The sequence below is a fragment of the Nannobrachium achirus genome (assembly GCF_963921795.1).
Source record: "Nannobrachium achirus genome assembly, chromosome: 22".
NCBI classification, from domain to species: Eukaryota; Metazoa; Chordata; class Actinopteri; order Myctophiformes; family Myctophidae; genus Nannobrachium; species Nannobrachium achirus.
This window is the reverse complement of record NC_137829.1, coordinates 12,904,943-12,918,449: the sequence shown is the minus strand read 5'-3', so window position 1 is coordinate 12,918,449 and position 13,507 is coordinate 12,904,943. Positions and strand designations below refer to the sequence as shown.

The 13,507-nt window shown below is 44.8% G+C and overlaps 1 protein-coding gene across 1 annotated transcript in view; it reads right to left on the bottom strand.

The window, feature by feature from the left end:
* sema5ba (sema domain, seven thrombospondin repeats (type 1 and type 1-like), transmembrane domain (TM) and short cytoplasmic domain, (semaphorin) 5Ba) overlaps positions 1-13,507 on the bottom strand; it is a gene marked incomplete at its 5' end in the record, with an annotated part of 145,916 nt that overhangs the window by 44,859 nt on the left and 87,550 nt on the right. Inside the window, one exon of the mRNA XM_080752503.1 lies at positions 783-900. Within this exon, the coding sequence (XP_080608629.1) occupies positions 783-900 (118 nt within the window). The remainder of the gene's footprint in view (positions 1-782; positions 901-13,507) is intronic.

Genomic DNA, 13,507 nt, shown 5'->3' with positions numbered 1-13,507 from the left:
GCGTTGGTCAGCGACCAAATATGTCACGTGACGTCAGCATCGAGGCGAAACACCTGGAAAAAAGGGAGTCCCAAAACCAAACACCCAAACATGTCCGTGTCTCCGGACAACATCAGCGGTGATTGGCTGATTGGACGCGATGGGTGGAGTCTGGGGGAAGCGAAGGTCGCTTCACTTCAATTTTACCAACTGGGGGGCGAAGATACTGAAGCGACCCGTCGCGCCGATTGCGCCGCCCCATTCGGATGATTCACACCGCGCCTGGTCATGTGTTGTCTCGTCGTTCATTCACCTTGTATGTAATCGTGCCGATCGAACCATCCAGGTTTGGAACGCAGCTTTACACACTTTGTAAAAGCACAATATTTCTATTACTGGTAGTGACTTTTTTCAACAAGGGGAAAGATAACCTGACCAAGGCCCCTGCATCAAAGCATTGTTATCGCTAATAGAAAAAAGTGTTTTAATCGCAAGTAATGAAGTGCGCAGAAGTTATTTTCTCTTAACAAGAAAAAATGTGAGGTTTCTAAGGGGCGCAGATAGCCACAGTGTTGTTCCACCCTATTCTATTACTTCACACAGGGTCATTAATCATGGGCTGTGCCAACAGTTTTGACACAAGACAAACAGCAACACAACAGGGCCTCAGGCTTCAAGGATCCCACAGGAGCGGAGGAGAGGCAACAATTGTGCGTCAGACATTCCTGTCGCCGACAGAGTCGCAGTTGGGGGGGAGAGAGGAAAGCGGCAGAGAGGAAACCGGTGTCCGTGCGGGCGCTTACCGGACAGACGGTGATGTTCTGGCTCCACTGGCTCATGTTGGAGCTGTCCTCCAAGGTGGTGCAACGGCGCTGCTTCAAGTCCCAACCGCAGTACGGGTCCCTCGCCTCCAGACACAAGCTGCAGGGAGGGAGGGGAAGAGAGAGCACAGGCGTCAATTGGGTATGGCAAGGTACGATTTCAAGGTCAAAGTTGATGACACAGTAATCTCTAGCAAGGAAGAGATTACCTATTTGGGCTGTATTCTTGACAAATACTTGTCTGGGGATAGCATGGCAACAATGGTGATCAAAAAAGTAAATCAAAGAACAATATTCCTGGGCAGAATCTCTCCTCAGGACTGCTTGCGCCTAATGGTACTCCAACAACAAAAAGCCACTAAAGACTAAGCTCCAAACCTCACAAAACAAACTTCGGCTACTTCTCGACCTTGGGCCCATGACCCATGTTTCTCCCACACATTTTGCCAGCCTAAGTTGGCTCAGCATTGAAGACAGGGTTAAACAACTAAAAATGGGATTGACTTTCAAAATAATCAATGCAAATCTGCCCTCCATCCCCTCAGTACCCGCATATTTGACCAAACATCTCCAAAAGGTTAGCGACACCCACAGCAACACTAGAGGGATCGCACACAATGATCTGATAACACAAACCCATAAGACAAATATGGGTAAATTCTCCTTCTACAACACTGCCACCCAGGTGTGGAATTCCTTGACTTAAAACATATAGCTTTCTGGCATCCTTCAAACTGCCCTGAAAACTCACCTTTCAGGAGGCCAAGAGAAGGAGGTAGTTATCACTTCTCCCATAGACAGGTGAGAAATGAACACCCCCCTCCCCCCTACCTTAGCGCCACCTCCTTGTTTCCCCTATCCTGTACATATAGTGTTTTTATAACTGTGATATTATTGAATGTTTTCTTTGCTTGCTATTTGTTATGTCCATGAATTAAATACCAAGGATTTCCAACATAAAAAATACGGTAAAAGGTCTTATTTGGGATGTTCCTTTTAGGCAGGGTGTTTAACTGTACTTGTACTGTACTACATTTCTATTGTATTGCCTATACTTGTACTGTTCTCCATTTTTGTCTAATACAATAATCAATCAATCAATGGCAGCTGCCGTACCTTGGCTCCAGGGGAGGGAAAAAAATGTAATTCTTAAAATAAAGTCACCAATGACTATCTGAGTTGATTATTCTGTCATTAAATTACTTTAAACTAACTAGGTCAGCGTAGGTGCAATGTATTATGTATAATGTATCAGTTGTTTACTTGTACCTGGGGTCAAATAATACTATACTGATAGTAATCATCATCATCATGCCTGTTGCTAAGGTATGGCAACATGACTGGTGTCTTGCACGCTTGCAAGACACCAGTCATGTTGCCATACCGCGTTTGTTGAACTGAGGCCACTGAGAGAGAGAGAGAGAGAGAGAGAGAGAGAGAGAGAGAGAGACAGACAGACAGACAGACAGAGAGAGAGGGGGGTATAAGAGATTACTTTGCCAGTAAACCCCTTGCAGTGTACCAGCGTGACACCGCTTGGAGATTTGCACCATATCGAAATAAGCTTACGCTCACACAAAATGAAATCATAACTAGTCTTGTTTCTGCTTTGTGTACAGTGTTTTACTGCCAAACCACCCAACTGGCTAATGTGTTTAAATTATTATCAGGAGATTATTGAGAACTGAACAGTGCAGATCGACTCACAGATTAGCATTGATGCACTATACTGTTCACGCCCTCGTATTTTCCCTCATCCTGTTTTCTCTTTAATGCAACGGTTACTTGTGTGTTGTATTTATTTTGTTTGGGGTAGTTGTTTATACTGTATTTGTATTGTATTGTTGTCTACCCTGAGCACACAATGAAACACATTCCAATCCAATGTCTCACTGAAATGGTAATGCATTATTGAATCTTGCATCCTAAACCCCTACTGTATTCCACCCCCCCCCCCCCCTTTCTTGAATATTGCACAGCTGTAAACAATCATGAGAATATCATGTTCATGAAAGATTCAAGATGTTTTTTTTTATTGTGCATTAATCACAAGATAGAAAATGTTCTTAGCCCAGAGCAGAGAAGTGAAGACATCTAAAAAGAAAAAAAGTGCGTTCAAGCACGCACGCACTCGCACTCGCTCGCACGCACGCACGCACGCACGCACGCACGCACGCACGCACGCACGCACGCACGCACGCACGCACGCACGCACGCACGCACGCACGCACGCACGCACGCACGCACGCACACACACACACACACACACACACACACACACACACACACACACACACACACACACACACACACACACACACACACACACACACACACACACACACACGTGTAATGATTCCAATGGTTATAACTGAAAAGGGGCTGTGAAGGGTCCTTGATAATAAAAACTCTTGCTTTTTACGCATAGTTGTGGAGGTAGGAGAGCTGGGTCTGAGTGGTGCAAAAACAACAACACTGAAGAGCTCAAGACCCTGATGCTAGACAGCAGGGCGTGGAGGTCAGTGAGTTGGTGTTGGCTATAGTCCACACTCTGGCATCGCATTGTTGCTGATTCTCAAATTGCTTGTTTGATGAATCTCGTGAATAATTTCTTGCTTTTCTCTGTGATGCAGTTGTACCAGGATGCAAATGTTCAATGTGAGGACTGGCTCCATGGGTGTACCGGTATACTGCTGTTAAAATGTCTGACATTAAAGCCATTTAGGCCTAGAATTATTTAATGCTTTAACTATTGAAAAATAGATATACAAGCTCAAAGCGCGGCACCGAGTGCCACGCTGCGAGCTTGTAGATCTGCTATTTTTGAAAAATCAAGATTTTTATTTTATTTTTTATTTTTTTCAAGTCTTTGAATATATCTTTTTAAAAGCGAATATTTGTAACTCAAATATTTGCTTCTGGGGGGTCCACAGAAACACTTATTTTGAGATTGGGGTCCGCGTCCAATTACATGTAATTTTGACCTGAAAAAGTTTGAGAACCACTGATTTAGAAGAAGGATTTAGAAGACATTTATAGAATCGGGTCAAAAATATTCAAAGACTTGCACAAATGTTCACGATTTTTTTTAAATATCAGATCTACAAGCTTGCAACGCAGCACTCGGTGCCGCGCTGTGAGCTTGTATATCTGCTATTTTTTAATAGTTAAAGCATAAAATAATTGTTAAAGTGGTTCAAGTCTAACATGACATAGATTTGCTTTCAGGCCTAAAGGAAAGCCCTTCAAACTCCACAGGAGGAACAAACACCTTTGGGTCCCTGTCTGCATGTTGTATGAAGGAAACTACAAACTAGGTTTGTTGACTTACGGTATTTAATATGGAAAATACAAGTGTGTTCCTCGTCTGTATTCAAAAGTAAGAACATCTCAAACCTTGACACAACACAACATTGTGAATCAAGCATTTCAAACGTTCAAACATAATGTGTGGTCACAAACTATGAGAGAGCCTGAAAGTGTGCAAGTGTGAAAACAACTGAGCTAGACCTTATAAAGAGCTTGTTGTCGCGTTCACAACTGCTTTTTTCAGTCCCGGCTTGTGAAGTGTATACCCCGTATAACTGTTATGACTTCTAATAGCCTGTATATTCTATTAGCTTGTACAACATATCAGAATAAACACTCGATAAACGTGGTTTACAATATCAGACTTTAAAGATGTGGACATGACCCCAACCCCAGCAATTATACGCCATGTCTCTCGCTTGCTCAGGCACCGCGGAACGGGCAGAACAATGCACTGCACATACATGTACAGCGATTCAATGCTTAAGCTCGCCGCCAGTAAAACACAGGCTTAATGAGGGCTATTAAATCTGACGCTATTAATGATGGTGCTTAGCACGCAAGAGCCTGATACACATGCCTCAGGTACAAGAGATAAAGACAGTCTGCCCATAATCTCCTTTTTTTCCCAATGACTTCTCTTTGGCTCTCCTTTTATAACTGCCTGTAGGCCTGTCACAATTATTACATAATAATCGTCTAATCGCAATTATTTGACATAATCGCAATTATTTGACATAATCGCAATTATTTTGTCATAATCGCCATAATAGTTGAAAATCTTTCTTATAGGCCTATTTTCAGACAATAATAGCAGATCTACAAGCTCACAATGCGTCGCGATGTGAGCTTGTAGATCGGCTATTTCCACTATCAATGTTCTTTTTGAGCGGTGGTCACACCGTCTCCTATACGTGGCCGTGTGTGTGGGTATGTATGCGTCCGTCCGGCCGTCCGGCCGTGTATGTAGCCTGGCAGTACCTTTTCTGACCACACATGTTAAGGGAGGGGCGCTGTTGTTCACACACACACACACACACACACACACACACACACACACACACACACACACACACACACACACGGGGGGGGAGGGGGGGGGGGGGGGGTTGGTGGGTAAACCACCGCTCAGTTCACACGGGTGTGATTTTTTAAGTATAAAGTTACCAAATATGTCATTCCTTTTTTTACATTTAGGTTATGTGTCCTATCTGCCATGTGCAATTTCAAAGGCTAAAAGCCAAACAGAAGTGTAATTGTAAACGACAAAACACAATTAAATCCTAGATCGCAATTATTTGAGTGAGAATGAATCATCATGTAAAATGTCGTAATCTACCCGCAAGTCCATTCTCTTCCTCTAATTCCCCTCCATCTCTTCTTCTCCCGCTCAGTGTCTCGCTTCGTCCTCTTTTCCGTCATTCCTTCCTCTGTCCCTCTCACCTCTGTGCGTAACCTCTCCCCTCCTCCCCCTGCTTTCATCCGCCTCTCTCGTGTCCTTCGTACTTCTATCCTTTCATCTTCCCTTTCCTCTGTCCTTCTTTCTGATCCAGCTGAAGGGGTGAAATGGTCGCGGATTCTTTTTTTCTCCTTCTTCTCTATCCTGGTACAGTTCTGTCTCTGTGGGGTTTATTTGGAAAGCCCTGTAGTGTTTTAGCCCGGGGGTGTAGAGGAAACACTTAGTGTTGACACAGCGCTCCAAGCCAGCTCTTAATATTAGTGGGGAGCCTGAGATCTGCTTAGATATAATAGAAACATTATTGCTTAGCCAGCATACCAGAGGTGACACTCAGAACAAAGAGAGGGAGAGCGAAAGGAGAGAAGTGAAATAGACAGAGAGAGAGAGCGAGGGAGGGGGAGAGAGAGAGAGAAAAGAGAGAGAGAGAGAGAAAGAAAGAGGGGTATAGGCTTTGTTTCTCCAGTGACCTCCATAGCAGCTCTGGTGGTGAGAGCATCTTGCAAAATGTGTCCAAGCATGAAAATGGTCACAGCTAACCTCTCTTCACGTGCGATTTTAATTAAGCGTCGCTACAATTGTGGCAATTGGCTTGCACTCCGGAGTAATTGCCGGTGCAGACGAAACAATAATCATAACCGTTCGCAAATTCACGGCCCAGTGGACGTAACAGCCCATTCAGAAAGACAGAGGGCTCAAGGTCAGCCATGTTACATGTGTGTCATAATGACAACATGTCATTGGCACGGCTGGATTTTCATTCTCTCACCACTCTGGGTTCATGTGCAAGCAAACAAACTACAGTACATTTGCCACACCAATCACTGTTGACCACAAACACTATTATAGAAGCCAGCACAGTGGCACAATTATTATGAGAGGGATTTATGGAGGGGGAAACAATTCTCTATGAGAAGGGGAAATGGAAGGGATTTGAGGGGCCAATTAGCAGCAGGTAAATACTGCCAGGAGGCCGGCTGGCGGGGCAGGGGATAGACAAAAGGTCCATTTAGTCCTGGATTTAGCCCTGTTTGCATTAATTAAAGTAGCAGAGAAATGCTGCCCTGTGAAAAAGAGGAGTCTACGGTCGGAACCAGCCATGCGCTAAGCTCTTAAGACCAGGAAAATGTACCGGCTTGAAAGAGAAAGTGCTGAGCAGACAGTTTGATGGCCGTGCTGGATGGATGGTGCTTTATAGAGAAATAGAGGGCATGCTCACATACAGTACGATTTACAATTTAGGCATTTAGCAGACATTATTAGCCAGAGCGACTTGCAAAGTTATCGGAGTACATTGCCTACTTAGAATTTCGGGACAATTAACCTGCACGCATTTTCATAGTATAACTAGCAACTATCCAACAGGCAACAATAAGTGATAAAAGGAATGAGGAGGAGGAGAAAACTATCGTACACAGCCAAAAAAGAGAAATCGCCCGTGTAAATAAGTAATTTCACCAAAAGATGCGTATTTAGTGTAAGAAACAACCATGTTTGAGACTCCATGTGTGACAAAAACGCATCACATAGGCATCGTGGAGGCAGGCAACGTCCTGGAGCTTACACAAATAAAAGCCTAAAACTGGACTGGAACGACGCGACCAGTGTTTTGAATGCCTCAAAGTACAGATCTAGGGTCAGATGGACTGATTTTCAGACACATTTTGAGAAGCCAAACCGGATCCCGGATCAGCCGCCAGGGTGAATCTAGTCAATTCACGCTCTTTATGTCGAAATTATCGTACATTTGGGCATTTTTTGAATTATTGATTGTACATCGTACAGTGGGTCAAATTATCGTTCAAATACGATAATTATCGTACATCTGGCAATACTGGTCTCTGAACAGTTGCGCTTTCGGGTTGTGGAGGAAAATGGGGAAGGTGTGAGGGTAGGACGTGTGGAGCAATGGTTAGGGTGTCATAGGTTAGGTGAGGGGCAGGCCCACAGCGTTAGCTGATCTAAGTGTGTGGGAACAGGTGAAGCGTTGGATCATGTCCTGAAGGTAAGGGGACGCCATGCTGTTGATTGCCTTGTAGGTCACGACCGCCAGCCAGCGCAACGCAAAGGAGACGTGACAATGTACTGTATAGGGAGGCTGAAGACCAGTCGTGGCATTCTGGATGAGTTGGGTCAAAAAACCCAGGCGTTTTAGCTACAACCCTGACCTTTCCGCGGCAGGCAAAAAGCACAAGCTCGATGCACTTTGTGCCTTTCCGATTTTGATACGCCATCAAAATAGGAAGAATTGAGAGGGGAAAAAAAGTTTGCTGCTGCAAAAATCCATTAGAGAGACAGTGGAGGTGGAGAGAGGCTGCGTTGCAGTGAGCTGTATGATGGAAAGAGAGAAGCTTAGCTCCATTCTGTAACAGACGCTGCACAGAGCTGTCGACTGGGACAGGTGGCTGAGTCTGCTGAGCCAGAGAAACGGATCTGCAGTGTTGTGAGCATGCAAAATGTGTGCATGTGTGCTCGCGTGCGAGCATACAGTACTCTATGTGATTGTGTGTGTGCGCGTGTGCGACTGTGCGTGCATATCGTAGAAACCTTGTATCTCCAACTTTCAAAGACTGTCGCACAAAGCTAGTGAAAATAGCAGATCTACAAGCACACACCGCCTCGTGTGCTTGTACTGAAAATCGGCTATTTTCACTAGTTTAGATCGTTTTTAAAATGATAAATACAAAACAAACGGTTTTGGACATACAAGGTTTCCGCTCGACAACTACGATATAAAAGTGTATCTTTTGGTGATACCCTTGAATTTGTACCTACTGTACGGGCGTGTCTCTGCATGGCGGGTCTAGCCTGGCGTGACAGCGGAGAGAAAGTGAGTGAGTACCAGAGAAACAGTTTTGACAACTCAGCTGGGCATCGGCTGATGTTTAATTCAGCAGCCATGGTGGCACGCTATATCAAAACAGAGCAGCCACTCAACAAGGCCTGTTAAATTTTAAACAGAGCAAGGGGGCAAAAACCCACCAGCCCATAAAACAATATGTCTGAACGACCGACGTCAGGGGATAAATCTACTGCTTCCCCTTCCTTCCGCATGGGGACGTCATGGACATTTTAAAAGGGATATTGTGAGATTGCACTGTCAGAAACCATTGTCCCCCCCCCACTCCCCTTTTACGGCGGGCTCTTTAACAAGCGGATATAAAAACAATCGCTCACCTTCGGCTTTAATGGCGAGTCATCAGCAGATAATGACAAACATAACCGGCGCAAAGGCTGATTCATGAATTGAAATTGTCACTTGTTAACGGCCGACATCGTATGCATACATTGTCTGGGGTATGTCTGTAAAGCTGTGTGCCGTTACGCAGAAGTCTGCATGCAGCGGTGGTACAGTAGTGTTGCTCCCACAGGCTTTGTGACTCAAATAGCCATTCCCCCCCGAGACCAACGGTGGCAGGATCGACTGTAGCTCTGTGTTCTTTTTTCCCCAAGAGGACAGAGGCCGTCCCTAGAGCTTTTTCCCCTTGCTTCGGCGGACTGGAGTGATCTAGTAGGAGGGCTACCCATGATAAATCTGGAACACAAATACGTCTTGCTAGCGATTCATGCTAATATATCCAATTAGCCCCCGGGCTGGGGCCAGGCCGATGACTGATGGCATTGGGTCCAGACACCCAGAGAGACAGTAAAGAAATGGCAGACTGCCAGCACAATGCTTGCTTTACTATATTTGTATTATTATTATATTATATGTAGGACACGTACATCACCCAGCTTGTGACCTCACCGGCAGAGCAAGGAACAAGGGAACAAACAGGTGGCTGGCAAGAAGGCCCATATAGACATACACCATGTTGCATGGTGGATAGATGACATGCCAGTGAGGGAGAGATGGACAAAGTCAACAGTGGGAAGGCAAGCACATAAAAAGACGTTGGGGTAAATAGATGGGGCCACATAAAACAAGAGACAATGAGTTAGGAACGGAGGGGCACACACACACAGGACACTGTCCCCTCCGGTCTCTTTGTCACTCGCTCTCTTTTACGACTTCCCCTGAAAATGGGAGCGTATATATGTTTGACTTTGTCAGCATTTGGGGATTCGGGAGGGAGGTTGGTGGCGAGTCAGGGTTTAAGACGTAGTGCCTGCTCAAATCAAGGCTGAAAGAAAAGGGCGAGGGGAGGGTGCAGCGGAGTGAGTGGGAAATGGCCATGTGGGGGTTTGGCCCGAAACAAAGACTGTAATAAAAGCAACAGCATTCTGCGCTAGTAATAAATACCTTCGCGTTGTTAATATACTTTCCTGTCTCCCTCCCTCTCTCTCTCTCTCTCTCTCTCTCTCTCTCTCTCTCTCTCTCTCTCTCTCTCCCCCTCTCTCTCCCCCCTGCTCGCACGCACGCACGCACGCACGCACGCACGCACGCATACACACATACACACATACACACTCATTCAGTTCTTGGCTGCATAATTGTTTCTCTGATTGGTCATATAGTATAATAATAAACGTTATTTATTATGCACTTATCGAAACAAAGTTACAAAGTGCTTTACATAAGACCGAATAGATCGAATCAAACAACAGAATAAAAACGACGATGACGGGCAGTCGTGAAATAAAGACATTAGGAGACTCTAAATGATGGAAAGGTCCTTCGACAACAGCAAGCATTAACAGGGGATTAAGAAAGGAACGCAAACAACACCCCCCGTCCTCACACCCTCAATCAGGCAAATAAAAACTCCCAAGGAAAAAAAATTAAATGGAAAAAAAGGAAGAAACCTTGGGAAGGCTCACAAAAAACAGCTGCGTGAACGAGGACTGCCCCATAGGTTGAAACTCCCGTTGGGTCGAACAGCGTCGGCAGGTTAGATAATCACCACGAGCGTCGGCAGGTTAGATAATCACCCACGTCACGGTTACTGAGGTTAGGTTTAGGGTTAGGGTTAGGTTTAGGCATAGTTTTACTGAGGTTAGGGTTAGGGTTAAGGTTAGGTTTTGGTGGTCGATCCAAAGGGTGTTCGACCTAATGACATGTTACCGCGTGAACAGGGGTGCAATAGACCTTATTCACACCGCGGCCATCTCTGATCACATGACCACGTTGGGTAGCAAGCAGCCAATCAGAAGCCCAAAACAGCATTTTGGGTAAGGCAAGCTTTTTGTGATTGTCCAGTTTCCTATTGAGATGTATTTCCTAGTGAAATGAGACCTGGCAATGAGTCAAACATAGCGATATGCATTTCTGCATTGTGGTATTGCTACTTTGACTTAACCACCTAAACCCTATATGGTTGACTAGAGTTCCTTAGGGCTCTATACTAGCAGTGTTGGAAAAAGTACTCAAATATTTTACCTAAGTAAAAGTATCAATACTGCAATATAGAAATATTCTGTTACAAGTAAAAGTCCGGAATTCAAAATGTTCTACAAGCTCACAACGCATCGCGATGCAACGCTGTGAGATTGTCTATTTTCAAATAAAGGTCTTTATGTGTTTTATATAATATTATAATTTGCAGTAAGTAACTAGTAACTAAAGTTTTCAAATAAATGTAGTGGAGTAAAAGCACAACATTTGGATCTGAGATGTAGTGGAGTAGAACTAAAGTATTGGAAATAGGAAATACTCCAGTAAAGTAAAAGTACTTCAAAATTGTACAGTACAGTACAGTACAACCACTGTATACTAGTGTATTTGTTTTAATCCACAATACGGATGCTGGGGTTCAAGTGGTTATGTACAAATTCTGAGCGCTTTTCCCACCCCTGAGTAATACAAGGTACACACATACAGTACAGTAAGCTTCACTGTGGAAGAGATGTTGATGCTGGTGGTTTTCCTGCCACTTTGTGGTTTCCTCATGTTGTTTTAAACCCCAATGCTTCAGGCTGCACCCTGCTGCCTGCGCTGTCAACCGCTGCCAGTTAGTCTCTCTGTCTCTCTAACACTCACGCACGCACGCACGCACGCACGCACGCACGCACGCACGCACGCACGCACACACACATATGAAAGCACACATGCACAGGGTTCTGGTAAAAGTTGTCTTGTTCTATTTTCATCATCATCATTAGACCCATTTCATCCCATGGGGAAGCTGTTAGTGTCTTGCTCAATAACTCAACACTTCGCCATTGTCACTCAACGTTGCACCGGTTTCTTTTCAGCTGGCCAAGCGCCGAATTTTTCCGTGGTGTTTAATGTCTTTCATAACTTCTTTAATCTTTTTTCATTTGTAGAGGACTAATAAAATATATATATAATATACAAAGCAAGTCTTTTTTCATTTGCACACCTTAGAAGGTAACAGGTGTGTAGGAGAAGAAATAACTCCCTCACATTGTCTTCAAATGCAATTTAAAAAGTTTTAATGTGAATAACAACATTTCGGTCTGTTAGAACTTAGAATGGAGTATCTCAGTTTGATATTAAAATCATCAACTGGGGATAAAGGGATTCTACCGGCGCGCCTCAGCCTAATACAGCTAGTCCGGTGCGTCACGGGAGCACGGACAACAGGTGGAGATTGACACTGGAGCAGCTTTTGAATGACTTCAAAAAATAATGAAGTCATTATTTCTGTACTAGTAGCACCTAAATAAAAGGCTTAACCTGTCTGAGCTGCTCCGGTGTCAATTTCCTCTGGATCAACTGAGATTATTAGATAAGAGGAAAGATGCTCATTACACTTCTTTTCTGAGATCATTCATGTGTCAGTCTCATTTCTTCATACTCCACCTTAGCCCGTAGTAACCTTAGCCTTGCTGAGGTGGTGACGTCACCGATAACACTGAGGAGAAAATATAGGAGCTTATATATTTTTAAAATGTTTACCATGTTTGATTTTGGCATACTAGGTTGGCTGACGCTCTGTAGACCAGTTTAAAGGCTGGTAAAAATGCCTCTGGTGATAAACCCGCCCCATATTTGCACACTGCTACCACTACTACTTCAGAGGGAGTGAAATCCAATCACAACTGAGCGGAACCGGACCGGATCTGCCGAAGGCAATTTCTTTATTGCAAATGCAGATTTGTCTAGTTTCCATGCTGACCTATCACCAGCCTGCCCTCTCTCTCTCTCTCTCTCTCTCTCTCTCTCTCTCTGAAAAATTAGAAAACCAATGCAGGAAAGTAGTGCACTTAGTTTTGGAGGATGGCCAATAGGGGTACATTTGTGTGCGTGTGCGTGTGTGTGCGTGTGCGTGTGCGTGTGTGTGTGCGTGTGTGTGTGCGTGTGTGTGTGTGTGTGTGTGTGCGCGCGCGTGTGTGTGCGTGCGTGGGAGGGGTTAAGGCCTGCATATCCTGCAAGGCAACACAAGGCTGTTGGTGAGTGATGATGCCACTCGCTGTACTTTCATTCTCTATTTGGCAGACTGGACCACCTTCCCTCATTGAAGGGAAAAGCCTTCTGATGGATGCAGCGTCGTGGCTTAGCTAGGGCACACTGCCGCAGCCTAAATAAATCACTCTGCTTAGGAGGAGAGAGAGGGGGGGCTGTTAGCCGGATGTGCTGATTGGAGAGGTCAAATGTAATTAGCGCAAGTGGAACGTACACACACACACACACACAGTCATAGACACACACACACACACACACACACACACACACACACACACACACACACACACACACACACACACACACACACACACACACACACACACACACACACACACACACACACACACACACACACACACTCATAGACACACACACACTCTCGCGCACACATACCCATAGTAGACAACTAGACATACTGTACTATAAATGTGGACATGCACGTATGCACAGGCAAATAAATACATACACACCCACGCACGCATACACACACACACACACGCACACACACACACACACACACACACACACACACACACACACACACACACACACACACACACACACACACACACACACACACACACACACACACACACACACACACACACACACACACACACAGCAGCAGCA